Genomic DNA, 24,856 nt, shown 5'->3' with positions numbered 1-24,856 from the left:
TCCGAGCCGCTGTTTCGAAACGCGCTCCTGGCTCGCAAAGGTTTCGAAGCTTCATTAAGCAGCGCTTCAAAAGCGGCCATCGCTACAGCGAGGAGGGCGACTGCGCCTTTAAGACCCGCTAAACTAACAGCCAAACCAGCCTCGGTGTCAATGTTCGAGCGATGAATTTACTCGATATGGTTTTGTTCAAACTCTTGATGCTTTTATACTGCTTAAGCGACACCAAAGGTACGTGGGTTTTGCTTTATTTATGGAAAAAGTGACGGTTAATCGGATTGCGCTTGAGCTGAAGTGAGCTAGTAGGGAGGGGTGAACACTGAGAGAACGAGCCTGAGTGCGGAAGTGAAATGAAACAACAAAAATACACAAGTTTTACAGTTAAACAGGTGGGATATGAGGTTTATTCACTTAACAGCATTATTAATAAACAGTGTGGTGAGGAGTATTCATAATGACTTTGAGTGGGATATTTCGGGAGAATGACAATGAATGTCCTAGCTAGCTGTCAAAGACACCCCGGCTAGCTAACTTAACGAGTGGATTCACAAATTAAGTAATTAGAAGTGGAGACCGATTATAAATTCATTGAAATGATACACGTTCTGTCCTGTTTGCACTATTTCAGCAGTGCGCTGAACAGTACGCAATGTTTGTGAGAGTTGGTGTTTAGGGGAAAAAGCATGAGGGCGAAATGAAAGACGCTACACACCTTTCCTGTTATTTCCACACTAGAGCGTTGTTGCTAGTCGAGTTCATTTATTACTAAACAAAATGTATCGAAAAGAAAAAAACTTAGAATGTGTTAAGCTGACTGTTGTAGTTTGGGTCAGGCTTAGTCTGTGCTAACTATAATTAACATTGTTTACTAACAATAGAAGTCTGTTGCAAGTCTCCCTTTAGATATCTGGATAAGCTTGGCTTTGTGTGGTCAGACACAGAGCTGCTGCAGACACTTCAAGAAATTGAATTGGAATAGATGGTTGTACACTTTTTTTTTTTTCTGAAGCAGTAAACATACTGTGCCTTCCTTCTTTGCTGTCAGACAGGAAGTGATTACATTTAGAGTGACTTAATGCTTTGAGATTTATCTCTGTTTTTATCACTATCGGTCTTCCTTTCTTTCCTTGTGTTTTAAATATCTGCTACTTCTTCACAGCCGAGGTTTCTTGGGCTGCTAAAGATGGCTAATTTTGAAGAAGTGTATGTAATCAAGTGTATTAAATTAAATTTTATCTGTTTGTATGGAGTAGTATTTTCGTACTTACTAAAAAGCCCATTGGGCAATGACCGGATTTATCAGGATGAAATACTGTGCATTCCTTTATTAGTACGCATTCTTGACAGTTCAGCTATGTTAAGGGACCTGTTTTGGCTCAGCTGAGTTTGTTGCAATGGGATTTTATTTTTTCCAGAGTATTTGGTGCTCATCTAGTTCTTGTTGCCCTGGGCTAAAGACATATACTGTCTGTCACCATTCCCCCCCCCTGGATGTCTCACATTCTTTGAGATTTGCCCTTATATATATTTATATATATAATATATATTTATTTTTATTTACTTTTTTTATTCATGCATAGAGAAAAAAGGCAAAGTTCATTCTAGATTATTTCTAACTGTTTTAGGGTTTGTTTACACTGTATAGTTCATTTTGAGTAGAGAGGAGCTATCAAAGGCATAAGGACACAGTCACCTGATTGGATGTCTTTTATGATGTATATTTTGTATGTGTGTACAGATGGTGGTATGACAGTTTTTACCAGCTAATGGCAGTTCACGCTAACAGAACCACACTAAACCAGAGTTAATTTCAATTGAATCAAACCTGCCAAATGTGAACATGCCCTTAGATAAATCATAAACAAATTCATTAATCCATTTCTCAATATGTGGGCCACATCACTCCTTTTTATGTTTAGTATCAATTTTGAGGTGGCTCTTTGTTGCTTTTGTTAACCAGCTGTGAAAACATAAAGAGCTTTGCTGATATCCCTTTTGGCTCAAATATCAGCTCAAACATGTTGTTGTGCGCTTGCAACATCAACATCAGTGAGCTGTTTTCCATCAGCCTTTTGAGTTTCTTTCACTGAGTGGATAAAAAGAGAAGGTAACAGATATGGTCTGTGTCCATACGTAGTATTGTCTGTTGTAGATTAATGTTGCCTCTTTGTACTGTGGGAAGTTCATGGAGATTACACCACCCAGTGATAAAATTGCTTGTTATTGAGCAACTTGAATACTCCCCCGTGCATCAAGCCAGTTGAAAAGCAGGTCAACTACACATGAATGCTAATGCTTTTGTAAGCCATATTGCAGTGTTATGTGATTCTGGTTGTTTTTATATGGTTAGCAGCTTCTTCAACTTGCTAGATGGATCCTCCCACAAAGACGCCTTCTTGTATGATGTGCCCATGGTCTAGCATTAACAGTCACCAGTGAAAATGGTCTTATGCTGGTAAATTTAACTTATATGTGATGTAAAATGTTGTAGAATTTTTTTTTTGTGGCAAAATATCCATTAGACAAAAACAGAAAAAAGATTTTGACTTCATCAGAGCAATGGATAGAACACAGATTTACAGAGGAAACAGGTTCCTCGCCAATGTCACAGACAGCAATGGGCTTTCATGTAATAACAGGATAAACTTTTGAATGGAACATGGAAATTAAAGAAAAAGTATCAGTTAGTGTCTGACAGAGCAAAGAGTTTATTCATAATTCAGATGTATATTGTTTTCAGATTAGTTTTTAAGTAATGTTTATTTAAAATATTGTCTTGCTCATACTTCTGCAAAATGAGCAATTTGCCTCTTGAAAAAGGCTGTGGATTTTCACATTTTGTATGTTTAACTTTGGTGCTATTTTTACCAAAGGCTAGATATGAATAATAAATAACTGAAAGCAGAGTTGACTGATAACCTTCCCTATCAGACCAGTGCTATTAGCACTATATTTTTTGTAGGGTTGCATTATGTTAGAAGGGGTTTATGTTTGAATGTTGTTATTATTATTATTTGTCCATCATAAGGTTGGTTTTTAGCGATACACGATATTAATGCGGATCTCATCAGTAAAGCGGGTTCTGTAATCAGCGGTAAATCTCTACACGTGCGTGCTTTCACGTGGAGCAGCATTTACTACACAGAGCCGTTTTTCACTGACTAGCTGCGCAAAGCCACGGTCATATTTTGTGCATGTTTTGCACAGCTTGTCAGTGAACAACGGCTCTGTGTAGTAAATGCTGCTCCACGTGAAAGGACGATTATAGAACCGTCTTTACTGACGAGATGCGCATTAATATCGTGCTGATATTTATCGTGCATCGCTATTGGTTTTGGTTATTTTTGTCATGACTTGTAAGTGTGTGTCATGGTAAGGAAAGTGGTTATCATGCAGTCAGTTTACATCACCACTAAAACTGCTTTATACTAACTCCAAATTATGAATAAAAAAAGCAGTAATGAGCTGTGTTCTGCAGAAGAGGAGCAAACACACATGCACAGGCTGAATATCACCTCATATTCAGTTTACTGAGCTCATGTTTTCACAGAAAGTCGATCCTATGTTTGTGACTTTGCATACTTGGATAACAACCATAAATGACACTCCCACAAGAAATGATAACTTTCAGTATAATTTCCTCTCAGGCTGCAGGGCGTACCTCTCTGGTTTCTCTCATTTAGCTCCCCAAACCCGCACAGTCAGCACAAATGATGCTCATTACTCAGAATTGTTTGAAATTTTAATTTATTTACTTGTTAAAGTGATTCCAAGAGGCATTACCAACTAGAGAATGTTTTGATCATGACATCTGGTGTTACATCAATAAACTAGCCTAAATACGCAAAATATATGACAGTGCTGTTTTTTGCAAAATGAAACTTTCCCTATGCCAGCGTAAATTAACTTGTAGCATTGTTTAGTTAGTTAAATGCATTTTTATGATTTGCAATGCTGTGTGCAGTTATATAAGCATGTTTTATCTTGTTTTTGTCTGTCAAAGGAAGGCCAGAGCATATATTTGTCATATTATCAACAGTGTCTTTTGGCTCTTATTTGATTTGTGTAGTTTTGTTTTCCTTTGGTACTGAAAGGATCAGCAATGAATGTAGAATGTTTTTGTTTTTGTTGTTGTTGTTGTTGATCTTACACTTCTAATGATCAACAATCAGACTGTGTAATGAGCCAGTTAGGGCTGGACGATATGGCCAAAATTTATATCACGATATATTTCTTAATTTCGGTCGATACGATATAATTCTGATATCGATATGAACACTATAAAAAGCCTCGTAAAAACTGCCAAGACGCCCACAACAGATGTCAGTGTATATAAATTTATGAAAAATGAATTTGCCAAGTCTGACACCTCATTTAAAACCATTTAATATTTTTTGAAAAAAAAAAAAAAAAAACATTATTTTTTTTTATTTAGCCTTCATACAAACAATAAATGTGAAATCACTGTCAAAAAATCATTTCAGTCTCACCTAATTAAAATTAATATCTTTAACTTCAAACTGTAGGCTAATATCTACTACCAGTCAAAAGCTTTTGAACAGTAAGATTTTTTAATGTTTTTAAAGAATTCTCTTCTGCTCACCAAGCCTGCATTTATTTGATCCAAAATACAGCAAGAAAAGTAACATTTTGAAATATTTTTACTATTTAAAATAACCGTTTTATATTTGGAAATATTTTAAAATGTAATTTATTCCTGTGGCTTCAAAGCTATATTTTTAGCATCATTACTCTGATTACATGATCCTTCAGAAATCATTCTTATATTCTGATTTGCTGCTCAAAAATAATTTTTTGAAATCAGCTGAGTAGGTTTCTTGATGAATAGAAAGTTTAGAAGAACATTTATTTGAAATAGAAATATTTTTAACATTTATAAATGTCTTTAACATCACTTTTGATCAATTTAAAAGCATCTCTGCTAAATAAAAATTTCTATAATTTCTTTCCAAAAAAATAAAGAAAGAAAGAAAGAAATGATGCTGACTCAAAGCTTTTGAATTGAATAGTGTAATCAAATCAAATGTAATCCAAATGTAATGTTACAAAAGCTTTGTTTCAGATAAATACTGATCTTTGGATCTTTCTATTCATCAAAGAATCCTGAAAAAAAGTACTCAACTCTCTTAAATATTGAAAATCAGCAAATCAGCATAATAGAATGATTTCTGAAGATCATGTCAAGACTGGAGTAATGATGCTGAAAATTCAGCTTGTGATCACAGGAATAAACTACATTTTAAAATAAAACAGTTATTTTAATATTGAAATATTTCAAAATTTAACTGTTTTTGCAGTACTTTGGATATAGATTGAAACAAATGTGCTTTAGTCAGTATATGAGTATGAAGAGTATTAAGAGTGCTCTTGAGTTGCTGCAGGGAAAAAAGCAAAAGCATGTTGCTGGAGCCGGGCTTAAATTCAAACTGATTGTCTGCCAGCAGGAGGCGCTGTGAGAGTGGTAGACCCAGCGGTTTCTCCAGTAACGGCTATAATCAAAGGAGCTGCGCTTATGAACGCTTCTATATCAGATAAAATGAAAATGCCTTCGAAACTTTTCTGAAAAACACCCGCGACGTGTTTTGATTTTGAAACGTGCAGTGCTCATATTTATTCAACAAAGTCAAACACCACAAATAAATCAATGTATGGGAAACACTGTTATATCGAAATATTGGAAATGTGTTTAAAAACCATATCACCGTTATTGAAAAAAATTATATCGCGATACATATTGATATTGAATTATTGTCCAGCCCTAGAGCCAGTGTATTGTTTCAAATACAGCAGATTATATTAGAATTAAGATTATTAAAGGGTTAGTTCACCCAAAAATGGAAAATTAGCTTGTGTTTTACTCGCCCTCGAGGCATCCTAGGTGTATATGACTTTATTCTTTCAGACGAATCCAGTCGGAGTTATATTAAAAATGGTCCTGGCTATTCCAAGCTCTATCATTGCAGTCAGCGGGTTTTGCAGTTGAACAGTCCACAAGTCGTCAAATAAAGTGCACGCATCCACAATGAAACGTGCTTCACATGGATCCAAGGGGAGAATAAAGGCCTCCTGTAGTGAATCCATGCATTTTTGTAAGAAAAATATCCATATTTCAAACGTAATAAACACTTTTTTTCTCACTTCCGTTATCTGTCATACGCGGAAGCTGTTGGTTAAATGCAGTGGTTGCTTCTAATTTTAAATAGAAAGAGCACAGACCAAGCCTTATTTTGTTTAAATGAAGATATTTAGTATATTTTTGTTATTTATTTGATTTGGGGCTTGTTTTAAAATTTCAATCTAGTTTTTGATTTACATTTACATTCTATTTAAATTTTGTCATTTTGCAGACGCTTTTATCCAAAGCGACTTACAAATGAGGACAATAGAAGCAATCAAAACCAACAAAAGAGCAATAATATGCAACTGCTATATTAGTATATTATTAGATATATTTCAATTTCACAAAGAAATGTACAGCATTTTTCCCCAAGCAATAATAAAAGGACACATTTAATTTATAATTTGTCTTAAATATAATTTTGTTTAAAAAAAATAAAAATCATGAATCATGAAATCAAAATCGTGAATCAAATTGAATCGTGAGTTGAGTGAATCGTTACATACCTAATAAATAGTGCTACATACATAATTAAGATTACTGTTCCTCTTACCAATTTCCAGTGCAAGTTACTCTGAAAATGTAATGAAATTACTGAGAAATCACATTACTGTTCTGATTACTTTTTTCAGAAGTAATTAGTGATTAGTTACATTACTAGTTACGTTACTTTTTTTCCCATGAAATTTAAGAAATCCCAGCATACACGCTCACGATTAATATTTGTTATTAAAGCATCAACATTCACAGAACACTGTTATTTTTAACTAAAGCAAGCGGCTGCTGATGCCAGCAAAGAGCGCTACATTTATAATCACTAAAATACATCTCAGTTCATCGCAATCTCACAAATCTCTGTTATAACACAATAAATATTTGCTTAATGAATCTTTCATAATATCTACAATTGGTGTGTTATAATGAGAGGATTCGTGAGCACGCACATTTAAGCACTGCATTGCTCAACGCTGTAAACCCGTGTTATAGCCTAAATAGAAACTCTGCATATGCTTGCGCCTGTTAATCGTTTATATTTTATATTAGTTCATGTTGCTTTTGTGAAATAAATGAATAATTTATTTGTTTTAGATATTTTATATTTGGCTATTTCTATTTTGCGGGAGTCCCATGAATCATTTTATTCTCCCGCATCCCGCACACACACAAGTGTCTACCCACCCTCACCAGCACTCGCCCATCTTGTCCCACGCCACACTCTGTTGCATCGGGTATCACGGGTGAACGTCTCTAAACCACTGGCCCTTGATTAGACAGTGTGTGTGCTACATCCTTTTTACAATCTCTAGATTATAAAACACTGCATTCTGTCAGCAATGTAACCCGGCAGTAATGTATGTAGAGACCTCGGCTTGTAACTATACTCTAATTACTATTTTGAAAATTATAACGCGTTAAATTACTCTGTTACTAAAAAAGTAATCAAATTATAGTAACGCATTACTGCCAACACTACCAATTTCACTCTGAGCATTACCAGACAGATAGGTTAACTTCCCTTCACTCACTCTGCCCTGTGTCCTAATGATAACACCCAGTCAGGCGTTCACACCTCACGCCTCAAAGTATATTCGACTTGGTTTTTACCCGCTTTTTCCGGACAGTTTGGCCTCTCCACTGCAAAGCTCGGCAGTTCAGAACCTGTATTTTCTGTTAGAGATGAGTAAACAACTCTGACTAGAGAAAGGAACCAATATAATTCTAGCCGATAGACCTTTATTTTATGTATTCATTGTATTTTATGTAAAATCATTTTCTAATTTTAACTCTTAAATTCATTTTAAATCAATTTTTTAAAATCATTTTCAGAGTTTTTAAATTGCTTGTTTTATTTTTGTGATAATTTTTTTTCATGACTATTTTACTTTCTTTTATGTAAAGCACTTTGAATTACCATTGTGTACAAAATGTGCTATATAAATAAACTTGCCTTGCCTTGCCTTGCCTTGCCTTGCTTTTAATTGTGTTCTAGGGACAAATTGTCAGACCCTTTTGCCACAGTATCACTTTCAGTCCGCTTAAGCTCTTTGTAAAGTGTGGAGATTATTTGGTTGTTGAGTTCCCAGGCTCACTTACTTGAAATGTTTGACAGAAATTAAGTGGAGCACATCTTACCAGTGGCTCAGTCCAGCTTTTCTTAAACATGCAAGTGGTAGTCCAGATCTTGGCATAAGAAAAAACAATGTCTCTATGCTATTAAACACCCACCAATAATTGCCCACAGCTTGGGTCCAAGACAAAAACTGATTTGTTCAAAATCTTCTACCATGTCTGACCAGCAGTTCACCCATGGGTTTTAATCACACTTTATTGCTATGATGCACTGGGCAAAATACAAGAACATTTTGATGTGAACTTTTTTTTATTATTTTTTTATTTTTTAGAGAGGGTTTTGTAGGATACTATTAAAATGTTACTTGAGCTAGACCAATCCAATTCCAGAAGCCCTGTAATTCTTTTTGTGCTTTGAATCCCAGGGTATTAGTTTCTGTCTCATCTCTTCATACCCTTTGAAAGTCTTAACTGTAAGTCTGAGTTGTCATATGTGTGGTTTCTCCACAGTGCTCTGTCTGTAATCTGTTCTATGACGTAGGCTGAAGGAACGCGGGTATAAAGGTCACAGGCCCCTCACACATGCTCTGTGAACCCTGCCGTAGCATAATAAATCATGAGCCAAGCTGTTTTCACTTCCTCTAATTTTCTGACTGTACCACCCAGTTCAACTTCATGCTTCAGTGTTTAGGGATATACAAAGATTTAAGTGACATACTAATTGTGATTTTCAGTGGAATGTTTCACCCTGCATTCATCTTGTGTCCTCTATTAAATTTGTTCAGTCAGTAGTGTTGGTTGCATTATGAAATTCACACAGCCTTGTTCTAAATAGTTCACTATTCTTGTATTATTGTGTTGGCTGAGCTGAGAAATAGAGTTGTTGTGCATCATCGTGTTCTAAACAAAAAAAACTCAAATCTCTTAGTGACCTTTTTAGAGGTGCAAACAGTGGAGAGGAACCTGGCTGTGATGTGTATTTATTTATTTATTTTTCTGTTGAAAGATTTTAGTGATATGAACAGACAGGTTCATGATTTACATTTTGTGTTGATGAATGTTCATAAAATTAGGACTTGAACATAGACGTTTCTGTTGCCTCAAACTGGTTCCAAATGTGAATACTTTACGGCATTAGTTTTGGCTTTTGTTCACACAGAGCTTGTTCCGGGACTGAACCCAGCAAATTTACTAGGTCCCCAACCCGGGATCAATCCCGGAATCAATCGGGACGTGTTTGCGTTCGCACAGAAGGCGATCCGGCAATGTTCCGGCAATTTTCCGGGTCCAACGTGCAGTGTGAAAGGGGCTAAAGTGATTAATTTGTTGTTTTTTAAAGAAATTAATACTCTTTATTCAGCAAGGGCAAATTCAATTGATCAAAAGTGGCATTCGTTTTTTTTTAATTGTTGCAAAATTGTATTTCTTCTTACCAACCCCAAATTGTTGAGCTATGCTGTTTTGGTGACCTTACAATGTCGTCCAAGGCTGAATCTGAGATACTGATGATCATTTATTCTGAATACTCCCTGATGGATTTTTCAAAGATTATACTACATTTTACAAGAAAATACTATTTCAGTCCTTCTTCTTTGAAATTTCTCCTTTATTCAGTGAGTTACCTGCTATTACTTTGTAATTATTTGTGAAATTTACTTGCAATTTCTGACTGAAAATTGTTTCTATACCAATTTTTTTCAGTCTAGTGTAGTGTTTCTATTATGGCGGCAGTAACCATTGAAAATAAATTAGCTTATTTGTCGAACAGCAAACTAAAGTTTTGAGCATTTTCCCGTCTGGAGGTCAGATGAGAGCAGCTCAGTTTTACAAAACTGAGTTCAGCAGATTATAAATGTGATGCGAAGGTGGCTGCAATAAAAGATGTGTAATCACAGGATGTTGCAAGTACTGTATAGAATATGAAGACATGTAAATAACTTTCAGTTTGCCATTCACTGTTATTTTCGACAACTAAACTTATCCATCATCAGCAGTGTTCAGGCCCTCCACTCTTCTCATCCAGTGGTGTCGTGTGTTTCTTCTGACAGCTCTGCGGTTATCTTTGTGTGGGAGTCCGGAGCTTTTCTCTTCACATGTGGGGTAATTTAGGCAGAAATGAGGCAGCTATTGTTTGTGCCTGTACAGAAGAGCTCAGTGTCCACCCTCCTTTCACAGAGTCATGCCTTTTTCTATGTGTCTATGCATTCTGAAAAGCCCTGAACTATATATATTGTCATCTATAAATACATCTGTACAGGCCTATCCTGGACAAACCTATAACTCGTATTTGTCCACTGCAGAAGAAGTGATCTAAATGAAGATTTTGTGTTGTCAACCTCAACTTCATACTTAATGCTTTCCCCAGTTCCCTTGTCACATCCTCCTCCTGATATACAGAGTCTGTCATATAAACAGCCAGTCCGTAATTATACATATTTTCATTTGTGTTCGTACTTGTTTATTTTGTTGTGTTCATCCACGGAGACACTGGAAGAGAAATACATAATAGTACTAGTAATAATTAACTCATTTTAAGTAGTGTAAAATATTATTTTTAATATGGTGCTGTAGATTCCGCTTCACCACTTAATAGTGGAGCAGAAAATGCTTATCTCTAGCGGACTGACTCGCCTCTCTGCCTTAGCTAATAGAGCAAAATTGTCCCATTTGCTTCTGTTAAAACTTCACTTGCCTATCATTACACCTTTATGCTTCTCAGCTATGGTTCACTGGCTGACTCTAGTTCCAGGTAACAGGGCTAAAGATGAGCGGGCAAATTACTCATTTTTTAAGAAGCAAAGTGCCAAGTTCCCATGGAAACAAGGCCAAAACGAGACAGTTGTCCATTAGTCCATAGATATAAGTGTCCTTGTCTCTTAAGACATGTGAAACGATGTCATTCAAGCCAACCTTAAAACAAGCTGTACATTTAAATAATTTGACAGTGTCGTTGTTGTTCTTTTGCCTCTTGTCTTGTGCACTCAACTTATTATCTTCTAAAGTTTGTGAGCTGCCTACATACATAGACACTATTTAAAGGCATTATAGGCTGACAGCAGCTCAAACAACTTTAAGGGTCTCTTTTAGGATTTGTGGACATCATCTGTCAGCAAACGAATGCTGCACTTCACATCTTTTTGAGGTTAGGAGGACGCTTTGACCGAAAAACTGCTATTAAAGTGCTTGAGCCAATCACAAAGCTCTGAAGGATCTCTTTGGCATCTAGTTATAAGCCTGTGAGACGTTACTCAATAATCGTGATTAGATTGTGGTAAGAAAAGTAGTTAAATAGGATAGACGCCCAGCAATGCAGCTGCATGAAGGTCAGTTCTGTTAAGTGACAGAATTTTGGTACTGATGTTTGAATAAGAGCTGCACGATAAATCGCATGCGATTGTCAAAGCGCATCTCGTCAGTAAAGCCGGTTCTGTGATTAGTAGTAAATCTACATCACATGCTTTCAGAAGGAGCAGAATTTAATACACAGAGCTGTAGATCACTGACTATCTAAGAAATATTGCGTTAATAATCGTAGGTGATTCATCTGAACAGGATATTGCGTAGCTTGTCAGTGATCTACGGCTCTGTGTATTAAATGCTGCTCCATCTGAAAGCACGTGATGGAGATTTACTACTAATCCCAGAACTGGCTTTACTGATGGGATGCGCATGATAATGGCATGAGATTTATCATGCAGCCCTAGTTTGAATGGTTGTCAAAGTTCTGATATAATGAGATTCTTGTGTGAAAGTAGCTAATTATGCTAGTTCATATAGCATCTATCTATAAAATTTACTCTCAAAATTCAATTGAGAGTCCTAAAAATGTCAGGAAGTCACTACAATATCTAATATATCTTCATAAGCAAACTGTCTAACCTTAACCATATTTATTTAGTGCTCCAAACAGGACTGATAACTGTACCAACCTACTAAACCGTGAAGGTAACTGCTGGCATGAATTCATATAATCAAGCAGTTCATTGAACCTTTTTTTCAGTCTGCACAGTGCATTGAATGTAAAGGGCGAAAGAGAGAGGAACGCTGGGGAAAAAAAAGAGTTTGCCTTGAGAGTGAGGTAGATAGGAGAGTTGGGGAGGTGGAGCACTAATGTGTTTGGAATTGGAATGAGTGTTGGAGCGTTCTGCTCCTCTGAGGCAGTACTGCTCCTGATTTCTGCACTCTCTCTCTCTCTCCACAGCAAGATGAGAGGAGGATTTTATCACTGCTGTACAGGTGGACAAACAGTCTGCACTGATACTCCCAGCCAATAGACACACACACTCTTTTTTTTTTATTTTTTTTATTTTTTTAGCCTTCCTCCCACTCACTCTCTGCCAATTGTGCAGTTTGTTTCTGGCCTTGTTTTTGATTTCTTTTATTACTGTTTTATCTCACAACCTGAGCATCTGTTAAGAATAGAAAAGCGTCATCTTGTGATAGTGTTTTATGACTAAGCTGTGCAACAGCTGCAAACCATCAGGTCAGGTGTTTCTCAGCTTTTGTGAAAATTCATTCATTAGAAGATGAACAGAACCTGTTTGCTGAGAAAAAGCTGCCCTGCTGTTTACTTTTTATTTGTTGTGTTTCTTAGGATAAAAACACTGAAGAATATTAAAGGTGTTTTTTTCTGTAAAATCAAAGCAATAGTGGCCATGAGCTATCAAGCTCTAAAACAGACAAAAATGAATTTTTTAGACTGATGCACTGTATTATTCTTAAGTTGCAGCCACATTGTCTATTGTCAGTATTGTAGCAATGTATGAAGTACAGCTACACCTCAAAGTAAGCAGCTTTCTGTTGGTCAGTGCGGTACAATGCAGTGAAATCTTTCACTCTCACACAGAATTCCAGATTTTGTAGATTCCCGTTGAAATGACTAAAGCAATAAGCCAAACAGTACCTCTATGTAAGGAACAGACTGAAACTTACTTTTTCTTTCTGCAGCAGCATGGTCACATTTAAAACTGAGAAACTCTTGATTGGGTTTGGAACCAAATGAGGCTTGTTACTCAATACCAGGATTTTCATTTCAGTAGCCTCTGGCCGATGGAATTATAATTAACGTTAAAACATTTTTGTGAACCTGCTGTATTCTCAATGTGCTTTGGTAAGCTTTTGAAAGCAGTTGAGAAACATTTGAGGAGAAAAAAAAAATGCTTCTCGATAGAACATGCGGCATTACAGAGCTCTGAGCCAACTCATGACACTACATTGCAGGAGTAATTGCCCTGTGACATTCGGTTTTTGTGTCCCCAGAGTCCAGACGTGACCCGTCATTGCTGATGGCCCTCTTGCACAGCCGTTATTCTGTTCTCAGAGTAAAAGGAACCACTCTATTCAAGCCATTTTGGTGCTTGAGGCTTATTGTCATAGCAGACATGGTTGGAGCCCAGGGGAGGTAGAGTTAGATTCAAAACAGGGGAAGGTTTGTTCTCTGTAGGTTGTGTTGACTGATGGAAAGCCAGTGTCAAAGTTCTTCCTCTGAAATACTTACCTAGTCACCCAGAGGTTGGAGTGTCTTATTAGTTATTGTCTTCCAGACTCCTTTAAACACTACATTGCCTTTTCCAAAATAAGCAGAGTATATAGCCTAACTGTCATCATCCTGTCAGGATTTCAGGCTTGTGAAGTAAAGGGACTAGAAAAGCTGTTCGTGAGATGAAATGTATGGATTGCTGTGGGTAATTCGTGTGTACAACTGTTGTTGGAGCAGATACTATAGAGTCGTGACAAAGTAAACACTCCCTGCTTAGGTCAGGCTATTCTTAGCATAAATGCTACTGTGCCAGGAAGTTGCTTTTTGAGTCTGAGGAAGGATGAGAGGAAAAAACATAAACTGTACTTTCACACAATAAAAGTGGAAAATATTAAGTGCCCTCATGCACATATGACAGAATAGTTAGTTTTTTTCTCTCTCTATGTTCTCTGCTTCTCTTATTAATGTATGTTATGACAGTATAAGGCCAGCTTCACATATAAGCCACACATATTCATATTCATATTCACGCCCATATTTACAGATTCATATTGCAGTATTCATACTACATATGTTTAGCCTATTTTTCTATGCTTTTTATTAATTTATTTTATTTTAAAATCATATTATATATTATAATACATTTTTCACACAAATAAATGCAGTTTATTTTTTTATAATTATTATTTTTACCAAATCAAGTTATTTTTACAAAAATGCAAAAACAGATGGAAAATTATACAGTAATTATAATCACACAAGAAGCTCCAAGACAGCAATAAATTCTTAACCATTTTTGCTGGACAATGACATTGCTGGCCAAGTATTGCTGATTGAGTTGTAGTTTGCCATTTTTTTTCAAGCGTGGCCGGATCCCAGTAATTATTTTATAATTTATGGCTGTTTTAAGCATAAATTCAGTGTGATGAACTGGAATTCCACATTCTCTTTTGTTTGTTTTTGGCACTACGTGGTGCCCATCCCTGACATGGTGCCCTTGGCATGTGTCCAGTCACCCATCTGGTTAAACCAGCCCCCATAGAGCCGCAGATGTATTACGCAGCAGAAACTCTGTCATTTTGAAAGCTCAGTGCCCTGCTATAATGCTGATTCGCTTACACGCTGCAGACACAGGATGTGTGAAACAGGCCTAAGCCTTGTAATTTACGGATAATGAGTCGTCATGTTGCAGCTCAAAGTGTAATTCCAACAGTCACAGAGGTTTATGCCCACTCTGTCATCACAGTTTGCCTTTCAGCCTTCTGCACCAAATCTTGTGTTCAATAATAGCTAGTCAGATCACAACCTGTCCCAGAGTTTCATCTGTCTTCCTCACTCTTCTTTCTTTTATTCTGTAGGTCAGTATGGGAAACCCCTGAGCAAGTACATTCGACATTACGAAGGCCTGTCCTACGACACAGACGTCTTGCACAGCAAGCACCAGAGGGCCAAGAGAGCTCTGTCTCACCAGGACCAGTTCCTGCACCTGGACTTCCACGCTCACGGCAGGTCAGCCAAGATTTCTTTTCTGCTCAACTATTGATTCTGGAAAACTGGATGTGTCTTGTTCTGGTTTAATACTTGTCCTCTGAGCATTTATGAGGGGAAACGAGCTTCACAGATCTTGCATTCTGTGAAAATTTAGTATTTTTCCTTTAGGACTGACCCTGGATTGTTCTACCTGAGGTTACACTTTTCACAGAGCAATACAGAATGATAGAGACTCCCGGTGATTCAGCGCTCCAGGCAATGCGGAAACAGACTGATCAGGTGTTTGGGCTCTGGCAAGCAGCCCACTGACAGAATGCTTCCTCTTTCTGTGGTTTGTGAGCATGTCTTTAGCATCGTTCTGTTCTTGGATGGTACAACTGGTGCCATATAATTGCACCTGAGGCAGTGTAGTAATATGCCCAGTCAACATTTACACAGGATGTGATTTGTTCCATTCTGTTGACTGACACTGTTTGACAGTGTAATGACATTATGTCTCAGTAGTAAATTAACAGTTCATTGCTCTCATTGTAGTAACTTTAATATAGCTGCCAGCTTTTTACTCTACATTCCCCTCTATATTTAATCTACAGATTTCATCTGACACAAACCTATTTTGTAGTCTGCATTTCACTACAGGGATTTTAGAAAGATTTATTTTTATTCTCTGATGAAGGAGAGAAACTGATGAAATTGCGCTGAAAGAATTATTGCAGGTTTAATCCAAGTTCACCACTACTGCATCTATAGCATGATGTCGATTACCACAGAAAAGTCTTTCAACTTGTACCTCAGTTTGAATAAAAATGATAAACATGTACAGCCTCTCCCCATGAAAGCCTTTGGTGCATATTTATCATAAGGTTTAAAAGCAGAAATGGAAAGCTTGTATTTTTGTTAACATTCTTACATGAATTATTCATTTGAAAAATAACTTGATCTATACAGTTTTTTGGAGTCCAAATGGTTGCTCATACTGACAGCAATTTGCAGCAGCAAAGTGAAGGGATATTATTCATTTTTAACAAGAGTTGGCGCTTTTCGTTGATACAAGCAAAAGATACCCGTGGCAAAGAAACAAAGTTGAGCAGAGCTTAAGTTTATGCAAATGACCAGCGACACATTTATTTTAACATTTATTTGCTGCGTTTTAAACATGCCCCAATGGGTTTCCATTGTAAGTGCATTACTGTGTAAACACATTTTTCCTTCGTTTTTATAAACCAAGGCATGTGTCTTTTTTTTTTTTTAGCAACTTTTTACAGATGCCTTTCAACAAAGCTTTAATTTATTTAACTATATTAATTTAACCAGTATTAATTCAACAAGGCCTTCATTAATCACATACAAGCCTGTCTCAGTATTTTGTGAAAGAATTAACGTACAACTGAATTAAGTAACAAGCATACAAACGAATAATCTTTTTATTAGGCCATGCAAGAGACTGTGATGCCACTGCACAAATCCATTTTGCCTTCTTTTATCTCAACCTCCCTTTTGTCAGCAGTAGTGTTCACTTCTGAGCCTACTATAAGAAAACAAGAGCCAAAGGACAGGAAGACCTGAGCCTGCTAAGCGCAATGACATAATCTTTCCTATGACGAGACAGATCGGTCTGTGTGTTCCTGTGATTGAATGTTGAAAACTAGTTGACAGCTCCCTCGCATCCCTCACATTTGGTTTTGACTTGTTCTTTGAATTAGGCAACATTTATTTGGATGATATTGTAAATCTGTTTTCAAAAATGCATGTGTGTCATGATAAGAGTAAGCACAGATCAAAAATTACTGCTCAAGTGCAGATTACCATACTGTACAAACACACATGTGCATAAGCACTAGTGTATTCCTTTGTGTCGTGACTAAGGACCGCACCAAAACACACACACACACACACACACACACAAGTCCACATAACCATCTGCTTCCTTCCTGCCTGCATGTGTGTAAAAGAGTGTTAAGCAGCCTAAAAATAACATCCCAAGCGTTCTTTTATTTTCACTCTCTCTCTCTGTCTTCACATGAAGTGAGACTAAAGGAAGACAGCAGCTTACAAAGGAAGTGCTGTTATCAGTACGTGAGTATGCCACAATTGTTTCTACATTAAATGGTTATTGTGGACATTAGAAAAAGTGGATGACACTAAGTGAAAACTGTCCAAATGTTGTGCTATCCGATTACTTAAACCATATTTCGATCCAGTCAGAAATTCATATGACTACATCATGTATTTATGTATTTTGTAATAGCAATCCATCTCATATGCATCACCTTTAATATCAGGTTTAAACAAGGGTCCTTGTTTGCAGGAGCTCACAGGGCTCTTTCTCTCTTTGGACTTCAAAGATCCCTTTTGAAGCCATTGTACTCAAACATGATGAAGGTCATCTATTGTGAAAGGGGTTCTGAGAGGCCAAAGTGTGAGTCAAGTTGATGTTTAGGTGCCTAACAGGATCTCTGAGTGTGGCACAGCATATGAAGTGGCCATTTGTCACATGTGATGGAGTGTTTTTCTTTAAATCCATTATTCATGAATTAGCCTTATTATGTTTGGATGCTGAATTGAATTATATAATCAGGTTAAAGTGCTCATTGAATGATGTTGTATATATTCATTTGTCTGTAAGTGCTACATGAGAATGTCTGATAACTTAAAGTGAAAGAAAATTGCACTTTTAATTAATTTGAAGATGTGTTACTGAGAAGAATCATTATCCAAGGGTGGAGAATCTTTTGCATTTAATAAACCTTGCTTATGAGCAGACAGACTTCATGAAATGTAAATAAGCTGCCCTTAGATCAGTTGCCTTCGTATTAATATTTTAGGGTACTACTCTTTTATTGTTTCTGAAATCAAATTGGCAAATTTATTTTAGGGATGCACCAATATTAAAAGTCTGGCTGACACTGTTGCTGATATTAAAATATATTTTTTAAAGCTTACAATGAATTTAAGCTTCACAACACTATAATGTACAGTATTAAAATTGTTGTTCACTTTGTGCTGTGCTAAGATTACATTTAGCAGGGTTATTAAATTATTAGTGTTTTTAGTTTAAGTATGTGGTAGATGATAGCAAATATAATCTGAATGTTTATATATGAAAGTTTATATACGATGCTAAAGCCTCTAAGTGCTGTCTGAAATTCTTCTAAAATTAGCTTTTTTTTTCCTCAGGTACCTATGTTTATGTTCAGTCATTTCACATTAATGGCAATGAAAATAACCTATTCATTGCCACTGAAGTGAAATTGCTGAACCTGATAAAAATGCTCATTTTAGAAGAACATTTCAAATGGCACTTAGTCTTTTGCATCTGAACTCTTCATACATATATATGTATGTGTATATATGTGTATATATATATATATATATATATATATATATATATATATATATATTTTGAATCCTTAAAATATTTATTACAAAATACAAGGGTCACGTGATATACAAAAAAAAAATATATATATGCGTGTCTCAGGAGGGTTTTGTTTAGTAGGTATTATTCTCTTTGGATCAAATATTCATCTGTCCCATATCTTTAAAAGAGCCAGTGTGTTGTATTTAACTGCTGGATAGTTTGCATAAAACACGCCTTGGTGTTTGGGGTGGTGTGCCTGAAAACAGTTGTCTGTGGCTGAAAGCAGTGTGTTGTTTGAAAGAGAGCAGTGCAGTGCAGTGCAGCAAGTGTGTGTGTGTGGTGGGGGGGGGGGGGGTGTTTTGCCTATTGGGATTAGCGGTTTAAGCCGCAGTGTAGCATCATGCCAGAGGTGGAACAGAATGAGCCCTGGAGCTAATCTCTCCAAGGTGAGTCCACAGCCGCACTCATTCCCCTCCGCAGAAGCAGAGAGGCTTACGAGTGAATGAATATTTAACAATGCAGGAGATTCACGGGGAGTCACACATCACCGTATGACTTGAGCCTAGTCAGCGTGAGTCTTGTGACTAATACTGATATGCACATCTCTTCCAAGATCAGTCTGCCTTTTATCACTTCTCTGGCTGAAAAAGTAAGGTAATCTCTGTACTGTTCCTGCAGTGTCACACAGTTGAAGTGATGTCATAGTCAGAACGAGCAGTGTATTTGCATTACATTACCGTACCTTTCCTATCCAAGGTGACTTGGAATACATCATCTATGGCACAGTCCCTCTGGAGTAACCCAGACTCAAGTGTCTAGCTCAAAGGCACAATGGATATAGAATCCCAGATATTCATGAATGAGGGTTTGGACTGGTAACTTTATGATGGCATACTGAAGTAAGACAGCTGCCCATAACTTCCCCAAGGCCTTTAGGTTTTGGCAAGGCTTTGAAAGACAAAAAGCTTAGGCTAAGAGTTTCTGATTAACCTCTAGGGAAGTAATCATACATCAGCATCAAAGTAACATTGTAAGTAATCATTTTGATTAATGTTTTTCAGCTTTTCAGCTCACATCAGTTTGATCTCATGGGAAACCCTCTGTGATTTGCATTTTTTTTTTTTTGCTGCTTTGGGCTCATAAACAGTGGTTACTTTGACTGTTAGATACATACAAATTCCACAAATGCATTCTAAGTCAATTGCTCTGTAATAGATAGATAGATAGATAGATAGATAGATAGATAATCAGACACACACACACACACACACACACACACACACACACACTGCTCTTGACTGAATAATTTGTAACTTAAAAATTGTATTTACACAGTGAAAACTATGCAATTAATGATTAATTTATACAACGTATATGTAGCATTTCTTATTTATTGTAGTTTTATGTCTTGTTGCATGCAATTATTTACATATCTTCAATGAGCTTGAGTTTTTCTCTTTACTTTCTTTTTTTTAGGTGTGTATTCGTTTTTCTGCGATATTGACACTGGTGACACAAATCTAGAAAATTCTATGGTCATAAAAACGTTATTAAAAGCACAGATAACTATATTGTGATGCGATATATATAGTTATTAATATTATTACAATTATAATATTGTTGCTTTTGTTAAAATAATCAAAAGATGGTCACAAGATAAATATTCAGATTTTTCCCCCAGTAGTGTGTTTTATTCAAACAATTATGAAATTTTTTGCATTTAGATACAGAAGAACTTTGCCTGTTGAATATTAAAAACAAATGAACAAACACAAAATCTGCCATGCAAATCAACTGTTCCTGCTCATCTCCAGACTGGATCTCTTCTCTCCACTTTCCCTAATTGCAGATTCAATTATTCGATCTGTCAGCATTAATATTTTTATACTTAGATTTTTTGTGGGGATCAAACTGTAACACCGTGTGTCCCAACCAGACGTGACGCGATTAAAAAGTATCTTTTCCATGTAGTTTTTGTCCTAACCACCCGCGACAGCAACACGTGACAATAAACAACACAGAATTCTATTTTAGAAATGGTTTTTATTTTCTGCGACTTCGTGGCAGGAACAACACACAAAATATGACAGTGATAATCTTAGGTAATGATTATGTGCTTTATTCAATGCTAAAAGTGTCTGATGTGATTTTGAATATTATTTTGCATGATCTTTATAGCCATAGTGAAAGCAACGATAGATATTTTACCTCAGATCTTGAAAATAAATTAGGCTAAAGCAAACTTACGTTAAAACTGTGAACTCGCTGCGAACCAACATCCATAACAACAATCAACAAAATCATTTGAATGTTGTGTCAGCGCATCATAAATAGAGCGAGTCAGCAGTTTTCTGTCAGGGATTTGTAGACACCATCACTGATTATAATAAGTTCTGCTGTTGTATTTTGTTGTAGACACAATGTAAGTTAATGTCGCTTTCTGATGCTGCGTTTTTTTTTTTTTCGAGCCACATTAATTGAAATTAGCATGGGCCAAACATTTTTCTCTCGAGGGCCGCCTATTGAGGAGCCCTGATCTAGACTATCAATATCTAGGCATTTGATGCATATCAGCATTATAATATATTACAGCTTTCTTAATTTCCTAGTTTCTGAAAAGGAATCCTAACCTTCTCAAAAGGGAGGGGTGGTATAACAGAATCACTAGACTTTACTATGCAGAAAGCAAGGGTGTTAAGAGATTATTAACCTGCTCAGTGTATATATTAGTATATCACTGCAGGTGTTTTTTAGAGGACAGATTCTGCAGTTGATAATATGTGATATCTGATCGCCTTCAGATATCTTTTCCTCTCTCTGTCAGTACAGAGTTCATGTAGGTAGAATTACTAAGAGGTTTGTTAGTCCCTGAGAAGGTCAGAGAGAATTACCTCTGTCATTTGGCTCCTGCCCCCAGCTCTCAGAGCTAGCAGGCTGGGCTTCAGATGCCCACCTCAATACTGTGGATGAACTCACTTGTTTGTTTAACCAGAGTTCAGTGGTAGATGTGGTATTATTTGACTGCAGGATCTTAGCCAGACCTGCTTTCCCACAGAGGTATCGTATATGGTGTTTTATGTGTGGGAACTCACTACTTCAAGACAAAATATTTCATTAGCTTTTTTTCTTTAATTAACACCACATGTGTGTACTCATATAAGCTGATATTCAACATGGAATTACACTGGCTAATGAAATTTTAAATGAAAATTGTCCCCTAAAGCTAGAGGATTGTCTTCTAAGACCCCAGTCATTTAAAAGCATTAAAGATAATTTGCTCTCATATTAAACTGTAATTGATGCTCTTTGTTAATCATTGATGATTTATCAGTATTTGCATAATTACATAAATATTATATAAAGGATTATAGCCAATATAACATTTTAATAAGCCAAAAGAGAAAGAAAGAGACTCTAAACAGTGGAAGAATTGCTCTAGAAATGCTGTAGAAGAGCTGGGAAGACTTATAAGATTGTACATTTCTGGTGGAACTAATTAAATGTATGATTATTGTAGCACTCATGATTATATAATTAGTAAGTTAGTGTGCTTAAAGAGATCCAAAATCAGGAGTGCTTTTTTTTTTTTTAACAATCATTGCAAATTAGATATAGGCTGTTTGGACAATTATTGCCATGCCAAATCAGTGGCATGCATGGTTTTGTTTCTGAAACAAGAACAAATCCAATTTTATTGTGGAACTGAATGTACAATTCCATTCAAACACAGCTGGAACTTTCCACTCCACCATTAAAAAGGCACAGATTTATTTTAACAGCATGTAATTTTACTCTGACTCCTTTACTCTGCCAGTGCTCCTGAACTTTGCACATTTTTGATTGTGATGTTTTTGTGTACCCAGGTCTCACTTGCTACTGCTGTTCCCCAGGACGCATAAAACGGCCTGTTTTATCAGTACAAATGAGCACAGAAGCATTCAACTTGATTGCATTAGATATTGAAAATAACTATTAAAACCTCTATTTGGCATTTTAAAATTACTCAATTTCTGTTCCCATTCAAATAAAATAGCAGAAGTGGTAATGATATCAGCCTTTTATAACTATGGTAAGTACATGCAGACCAGGAGACCTGTGGTGTCACATTTTTGTTGTCATGAGTGTGTGTGTGTGTGTGTGTGTGTGGGTCGGTAGGTGATAAACTTGCCTTTTCTTCTGCATATAACGGGCAAGGCAGGGTCACATGGTCTTCATGTGATACATATTTCCCCTCTCACACCCTCATGTGAGCTCAGAGAACAGAGAGATTAGGAAAAGTTGAGCGTGAACACAGTCTCTCCTTACATTCTCCTGAAAAATGAGTGTTGGGCATGTGATCCAAATAAGATTTCTGTGAGAGAAGTCTGTATTATTAGTTTTAATAATTATGTTTCAGCCTCTTCTTCAGTGCTGTAATGCTCAGTTACATGCTATGTAACATATTGTTTGCTTTCTTTGTTTTTTGGAAGCAAAAGAAATCATCAATAAGCAACAAATGGTGTTTTTCTGACTGTGATCTTCAGCTTATGGAAGGTTTTTTTTTTTTTTTTTTCTTCTTCTTCTTAGAAGCCCTGCAGAGTTCTGTAGATGTCCTGCCACACAAAAACTCAGACATTTTTTGAGGGGTTTCATCTGCTGTCCATACTTTCTTAGTATTGATCAACACAATTGAAGCACACAGGTGGCTGAAATAACAAAGGAAGTGCTGAGAGATCACAGCAGGTTACATAAGGATCTGGTATCCTGACTGCAGACTGCAAAAAGGAGAAATAATTTTTTTTGTTGTTGCTGTTACGAGGAAATGGAATTAAGATCAAGAGGTTTTTCTTGTAAGTGTATTTTGTGTACGTTCTCTGTGATGGAGGTTTTAGACATTTTCAAAGTATTTCTTAAAGCGAATGAGTTTGTGTGGTAGTGTTTTTCCTACTGAAAATAATATGTGGATGCAGAGGTAAAAATAATTTTTTTTTTTTTTTTTTTTTTTTTAGGGAGCTTTCTTTTTAAAGAGATATAAATTCATATAGGATTTACTTGCCAGTTTTTCCACAAGTGCAGTCACTTAGAAAAGTAAAAATGTAAAGTTCATGTCTGTAGTAAAAATGCTGCAAAATGAGTCGCATTAGCAATTCATAAGCTTTCCTTAGTAAGCAGCACAAAAGATTCTCTCTCTGTCTGTCTGTCTTGCTTGCTCACAAACACACTTTATCATCATGTCAGTGATCTGTACAGTCCAAATATGTCCTTTGTGCATCAATATGTGCTGTGCAGAAGATGTTGACTCATCACCAGATGGGTTCTTTATGAGGCTTGATACTGAAAAGTTCTTCAGTAAAGCTTTCCCATCCATCCATCTAATGGTTACCAGCTCCTGCACCTGAATCTCTGCTGCTGTGCTCTGCACTCACTCACTCTCACGGTCTCCTCTCTCTGTAGAGTAACTCTTGCTCCAGTTGGTCATATTGTCCCTCATGTTTTTGTCCTGTTGCTCTGAATTGAATTCAGTCTGAGGTGCTCCTCTAGGACATTCTGCAGGAAAGCTACTAATCACACTGGCTTCCGCCTGCATCTGATAATGGAAGGAGAACACCGTTGTGTGGTACATTATAACAGTTTACGGTATCGTTATTGAGATTATGTATGCTCCTGCAGGGAGAGGAGGTAATTAGAGAACAATGTCCAATAAGATGGTTGATTGGATTAAAATGTTGCTGTTTACAATATTGGTTAAAACGACGAATACAAGCACATAGTGTTTTAATAAGGACTTTCATTAAGACTTGATACTCTCTTTCCAAGTGCACTAGAAGATAGACAAATAAACATCTTAATGGCTTTTCCTCTGTTTTTTTTTAATTCAACAAGAACTAAAAGCATATTTTTAAAGGTCAAAACATCATCTTTAAATGAAGATTCATGTGTTTAGATTTACACTACTTTACAGAGATTTAGAAAAGATTTTGTTTTTGAAAGTTTATGCTTGCAAAGGCTGCATTTATTTAATAAAAAACGGTAACAAAAAGTCATATTAAAATTGAAAACTTTTTAAATGTGTTTTAGAATGTAATTTATTCCTGTGATAGCCAAAGCTGAATTTTCAGCAGCCATTACCATTATCTTATAAGAGTTAGTAAAAAGAAATTGTGAAAGTATTCTTTATATTTCTTTCCTTGCTGACCCAAATGTTTGAACTAGGTTTGTTTTTGCCTAAACATCTTCAGGGCTTTTTGCCATTGGTTGTCTCACTGGGGATCGTTAGGCAGTTTTCTTTGTGAAGCAACTTCAGAATATTTCATATTTTATACAACATATCTTTTAATTG

The 24,856-nt window shown here is 36.3% G+C and overlaps 1 protein-coding gene across 2 annotated transcripts in view; it reads left to right on the top strand.

Moving 5' to 3' along the window:
- The first annotated feature begins 40 nt into the window (after positions 1 to 40).
- adam10a (ADAM metallopeptidase domain 10a) overlaps positions 41 to 24,856 on the top strand; it is a 56,616-nt gene continuing 31,800 nt past the window's right edge. Inside the window, exons 1-2 of one of the 2 annotated variants that reach the window (XM_042727616.1) lie at positions 41 to 228; positions 15,044 to 15,194. In XM_042727616.1, the coding sequence (XP_042583550.1) occupies positions 162 to 228; positions 15,044 to 15,194 (218 nt within the window). In that variant the 5' untranslated portion in view covers positions 41 to 161. The remainder of the gene's footprint in view (positions 229 to 15,043; positions 15,195 to 24,856) is intronic. The other variant, XM_042727615.1, reaches the window with a different exon arrangement.

The sequence above is a fragment of the Cyprinus carpio genome, chromosome B7 (assembly GCF_018340385.1).
Source record: "Cyprinus carpio isolate SPL01 chromosome B7, ASM1834038v1, whole genome shotgun sequence".
NCBI lineage: Eukaryota > Metazoa > Chordata > Actinopteri > Cypriniformes > Cyprinidae > Cyprinus > Cyprinus carpio.
Note: the sequence above shows the minus strand (reverse complement) of the source record. Positions and strands in the feature narration are given on the sequence as shown.